General features: G+C 53.4%; 2 protein-coding genes across 2 annotated transcripts; one reads left to right on the forward strand and one right to left on the reverse strand.

Annotated features, from left to right (window-relative positions):
* Window positions 1-290: 290 nt before the first annotated feature.
* Window positions 291-1,178, forward strand: COL26b_014471 (uncharacterized protein; the record flags this gene model as incomplete). Its single annotated transcript, XM_053187042.1, has 1 exon — window positions 291-1,178. The coding sequence occupies one exon, from the start codon at window positions 291-293 to the stop codon at window positions 1,176-1,178; it is 888 nt and encodes a 295-aa protein (XP_053029012.1).
* Window positions 1,179-1,235: 57 nt separating this feature from the next.
* On the reverse strand, window positions 1,236-3,189 carry COL26b_014472 (uncharacterized protein; the record flags this gene model as incomplete). The annotated part of the gene is made up of 6 exons (XM_053187043.1): window positions 1,236-1,660; window positions 1,718-1,741; window positions 1,886-2,135; window positions 2,175-2,398; window positions 2,452-2,609; window positions 2,660-3,189. 6 exons carry the CDS (start codon window positions 3,187-3,189, stop codon window positions 1,236-1,238), a joined length of 1,611 nt encoding a protein of 536 aa, XP_053029013.1.
* Between the last annotated feature and the right edge of the window lie 2,380 nt (window positions 3,190-5,569).

Raw genomic sequence — 5,569 nt, forward strand, 5'->3', positions numbered from 1 at the left:
GGGATAGCCATGCCGCTGTGGTTGGTGACTACCGGCATTCGGCAGTCGGCAATCGAGGCGCCACGATGAAATCCGCAAACTTCTCACCAACCAACCTTGCAATTATGCCACATGCGAAAGCTTCAGAACTTCTTTTTCTATGACGGACACATCCCAGTCAAATTTAAATCCGCAAATATTCTTCTTGGCCTCCTTTCACGAATGACAGCTCGTCTCGCTGTGCGGTATTCAAATCCACCCTGCGCCTGCTACTCCAAAAGCGACTCTGGAAAACTCCATCAAAATCCAGGATGGGTAGCAATTTGATCGAGTTCATATCCACGGGCAAAGTTAGGATGCGAGAGCCGATGAGCGGGCAGCCCATCACCAACAAAAGCACCACTCTCCGCCTTCTGCGCTGTTTCACGGGCGAGTGGACGCCGTGGCTCCCCATCGGCGTGTTCCTCATCAGACATGCCGACGGCCCTATCCTCATCGACACGGGGGCATCACCCCAGTGTATGCAGGCGGGATACTTTCCAATGTTGAGCTACCTCACCACCGTGCTCAGCGAGCTCCAGCTGGCGCCAGAAGACGGCATCGTCAGCCAGCTTGCAAAGCTCGGCGTGAAGCCGACGGACTTGCAAGCCGTCGTTCTGACGCACCTGCATCACGACCACGCAGGCGGCCTGGAGGAAATCATGGAGGCCGCCCCGGAGGTGCCGGTGTACATCAGCGCGAGCCATTGGGACGCCTTCGGAAAGCACCCGACGTATGCGGCAGTTCAAGGGTGTGCGTCCAACCACTGGCCGAAGGATTTCAATCTGCGGCTGCTGAACTTTGATGGAAAGTCTGTCGGTCCTTGGACACAGTCGGATTCCATCACAAAGGATGGGCAGGTCATAGCGGTGGAGACACCGGGACATGTCCCAGGACACATCTCTGTTATTGTCAAAGATGGGAGTGGAGGCCCAGGTACTCCTGACACGTACTTCATCACGGGCGACGCGACTTACAGTCTGGAGCTGCTGAAAAGGGGAGAGCCCGATGGTATTAACCAGGACCCGATAACTGCGTTCGAAAGCCTGCAGCTTATCAAGAAGTTCTCTGAGCAACAGAAGGTCGTTGTTCTCCCCAGCCATGATGTAAATACGTCCATTATTCTGGACGAGAAGAGGCAATATCGGGCAAAGCAGTGACATCAAGATTACTTGAGATTGAGAGGCAAAAAAGTAACTAGTTAATCCGAAGTAATTTCAAATATTGTCTGGTTCATCAAGGTACCATGTAGCGTCTTCGTCGCCGAGCTCCTTGGTTGAGAACCCGTTCCCTAAGAACTGAAACCGATTTTGCTTATTGGCCCGGGTATACTCCCAGTCTTCACCTCTGAACTTCTCCAGCATGTGGAAGAAGTGAATGCGGCTGCCCGGATGTAGAGCCGTCACAGGGCCGTCTATAGTCCCGCCTTTGAACCAAGAAATGCAGTTTCCAGACCAAGCAGTACGAGGCATGAATGTCTGAGTATGCTCAAATAGCTCATCGACAGCAGAATCGTGCGGGGCTATGGCACTGATACCCTCCGTCTGACACTTCTTGATGATACGTACGAGATATTTAGCTATGTGTTCAGTGATAGTGAAGACACTGCCATGCCCGATAGGCGCGTTGGGGCCAAGGAACACTACATACCGTTAGTCCAATGCATCGAAAGGAAGGCCAGATAAGTTAGGTGACGTACTGAAGTAATTAGGGAAGTCAGGGACTGCGCAAGACATGTAAGATTTGGGAACTCTCTCAGTCCAAAGGTCCTGCAGATTGCCTCGTCTTCCGATGATCGGGAATCGAGGGCGGAAAGAGACATCAAACCCCGTGGCACAAATCATTGCGTCCACTTCAATCAGCTCACCCGTCTCGGTCCGCAGACCTTTGGCCTCAATGTTGGTAATCGGATCCGTGACCACCCTCACGTTGGGCTTTCGGAGAGCCCACAGGTAGTCCACCGCAGGCGTAAGCCGTCGACATCCGAGAGGAAACTTGGGTATGATGGCATTGCACAGTCGCTCATCGCCACCCAACGCCTCCTTCATGTAATCGGTTGCCGTCTCCTGTACGCTGGCTGCAAAATCGGTGTCTTTGAGGGTCTTGTTGCGTGTCAACTATGCGCCTTGGGTTGAATGCGAAATGTCCTAACTTACAATGGGAAAATTTCCATTCACGACTTCTTCGACTGCCTTGACAAACTTCTTATAAAAGATTGGGTCTGTCTTGAAACGCTCGATTTGAGCCTCGGTGAAGTCTGCGTTTTCTCTCATGCCAACCTCGCCAAGGATCCCGCCAGCAGCGCCCTGTGCTAGGAGCTGGAGACGCCCGGGAACAACCCAGGTGGGTTCTCTTACAAAGTGTACCAGTTTCTTCACGTCTGCGACCGGTGTTAGTCAAAGTGTGGCTGCATGCTTGAGCAGAATGATTTACCTGGCTGTATTTCCGGCAAGATCTGGACTCCCGAAGAGCCGTTGCCGATGACGGCGACTGTGAGACCGTTGTAGTCAAAGCCTGAGGGCCAGTCGGCACTATGAATGAGATGACCTTCGAACTTCTGCAGTCCCGGGATCTTAGGCCACTTCCAATGACTGCAGTAATCCTTGTCAGTAGTATGAATATTCAATTATAGTTGGCTTACTTGAGAATCCCCGAAGAGTCCAACAGGAAGTGACAAGTGTCATCGAATTCGGAGTTGTCTTCCAGATTGAGAATCTTCAGCTTCCAAACACAGCTGCTTTCATCCCATTCAGCTCGATTAACCTGGTGTCTCAATTTTATCACTTCTCTCATGCCCTCTTCTTCGCAGACTCGACACAGATAAGCCTGGAAGTCTGTTGCTGTCGAGAAGAAGCCGGTCCACTCTGGATTCGGACGCCAGGAGAACTGGTAGTTGTGCGACGGCACGTCACACTTGCAGCCCGGGTATCGGTTCTCGAACCAGGTGCCTCCTATCTCTGGGTTCTTCTCATAGACGACATGTTCAAAGTCGGTCAAGTGGAGACGCAGCGTCCGTATCATGTTGAGCCCACTCATATCGGCCCCGATGGTGACAATCCGGACATGTCTTGTGGTCCCCAGTGGCTGTTCTGAGACCTGGTAGGGTGCCGCATTGGCGCCATTTGGAGTGTCTGAAAAGTGGCTCGCAAGCTGTCGTACTCTGTCAGACATGGTGGGGATGGATGATCAGATTTTGGCGTTGACTCATTTCACGCCTTTGACCGAAGAATACAAGTATATAAACCACTCCAGTAACATGCGACTGTTGAAGAGAATTCCCGTGCGATCAGTTATGAACTGCTGCCCGTGTTTGTCCCTACACCCGTCCCCGAAACACAGGTATGCACTTTACCGACAGCCGGAGGCAACACATGGGTATCAGGCTATTCGACGACCAGTAATGGACACAATGATGAATTCTTGAGTGATCAGCATTGTCAAGTCTCCTCGGAACCGCCGGAGTTCACCAAGTCGGCCGAGTCCGTCATGTCAGGGTTGACGCCAGTGCCGAATGCCGAGTGCCGAGTGCCGACCGCTTCTTCCACGGGGGCGGGAGTGCCCGTCAAGCATTTCCAGGGGTCAGAGTACCCTGCGCCATGTTTGTAGCGTGCTAGGGCTTGTCCCCCAAGGCGAGGTTTCCAGTGCTCCCCCAGCAGCTAAGCCTCGGTTCCCCGCAGCCTGGAGCTGTCTTAGTTTGCTTTATTTGTTACGATGTTTCCAGGGCCCCAGTGAAAGCCTCTCCAAGTCTTTCTTCGGCACGTAAAATGGTTCAGTCTCGGCCCCTGAGAGACCGCGCGAATGTGGTCTGCGTGGATTGCCATGCCCGAAAGGTCTGACACTCCCGGAGACAGCCATGCTTCTTCGTCAGTTGACGCTCTTCTAGGTCAAATGCGACCTGCAGGACAGGGCGGAACAGGTCTGCACCAATTGCCGTCGGCTCAACCACGACTGCATGTAGGTAGTCTTACCTCTGCCTGGAGCCGTAACTTCTTGCTGACATGCTGCGTATCTCAGACGCCGAGATGGCGTTCGTAAACGGCGCAAAGGGCAACGGCTTGCGCAACCTCCTCGTGTGCCGAGGACCGACAGACAGCACCGCACCGGGCCCGTAGCTGCTTCTTCCACGGAGGACGCTTCGGGCGGAGCTCTCGGTAGGCCGCCGTTACCAGATGTACCGAGATGCAGCAGTCGCAGCGACACGACGGCAGACGCAGCCCAACCGCCGATGGCGTTTATCTCTCCGTCGACAGTCATGTCATACGACGCTGCACATGGCGAGCCAGAACTCGATCCCAGTAACTCGCGGACCCTGGACACCAAGTCGGCAATACTCAGGCTGACCCAAGCCAACGTACTACCTCGACCTGCTTTGCTCAGAGCACTGACAGACGCCTACTTCGATCATGTCTACCCGCTCTATCCGGTTGTTGATAGAGAGGATGTGCTGGGGCCAGCCCCGTCTACGCTCCTACTACAGGCCGTCAGTATGGTCGGCTGCTTGATGCGGCGTGGACCTGAGAGCATGGAGCTTTGCCGTTCGCAGTATGAGAAGGTCAAAACCTTGATTCACCTGAATCACGAAGCCGATACTTTGGTCTTATTAAAGTCACTCTGTCTTATGACATGCTACAGCGTCATGTCCACGGACTTGGTGACTCTGGATGGTCCATGGCACTGGCTAGGTGTTGCATTACGGATGGCCCTGCAGATGGGCCTCCATCACCGTTCCACACACGATCGGCACACCAATCCAGGTTGTTTGCGCCGGATTTTCTGGCAGCTTGTGGTTCGTATTACTACCAGCTAACAAAGATCACTGCACGCTGACCACTTGTCAAGACTTCAGATCGACTAGCAGCCTCTTGCTGGGGGCGTCCGTTGACCCTTCATCCTCAGGAATACGACATACCGCCCTTAGAAATCAGTGACTTTCCCACTACGGACTTGCATTCGTATGCTTTCCTGGAGGTTGTGAGATTGACGGAAACTATGAGCATCATTGCAGAAGCTGGCAATGGGCGGACAAATATCACTCAAGAAGAGGCTGCGACTCTCGTCCAGCGACTATGTGACTGGCTCCAAACCCTGCCAGAAAATTTACACCTCTACGACGCCTCTGGCATCAGAAGGCCGTTTTACCGCCCTTCAAGCGATCTGCATATTATATACTTCGTCACCATTATTCTCTTACAGCTTCTTGATGGGAAAGGGACGAGGCCGTCGATCGCTGCTTCCTCACTCACTGCCGCGTCGAGTATATCCCGCCTTTATGAAGAGATTCACTGCAGGGAGGAGACAGCCCACCTCATTGCTATTCATGGCTACTTTCTCATGGTAGCAGCAGTTCCCTTGGTTTGTTTCCCCCGCCAGTCGCGAGAAGACGAAGTGACTCGAGACGAGGAATTAAAGATTATTTGCGACGTGCTGGGCGAAATGCGATCCCGGTATGGCGGCTCGGATCTAGTGCTGCGGAAGATAAGACAGCTGCAGAAGGACACGGATAGTCGCGGAGGCCAATCTAGCCACGATTGTCGGCCTGGTGTCCCCGGAG

The sequence above is a fragment of the Colletotrichum chrysophilum genome, assembly GCF_026319265.1.
Source record: "Colletotrichum chrysophilum strain AFK26 chromosome Unknown scaffold_411, whole genome shotgun sequence".
In the NCBI taxonomy this organism is placed as follows: Eukaryota; Fungi; Ascomycota; class Sordariomycetes; order Glomerellales; family Glomerellaceae; genus Colletotrichum; species Colletotrichum chrysophilum.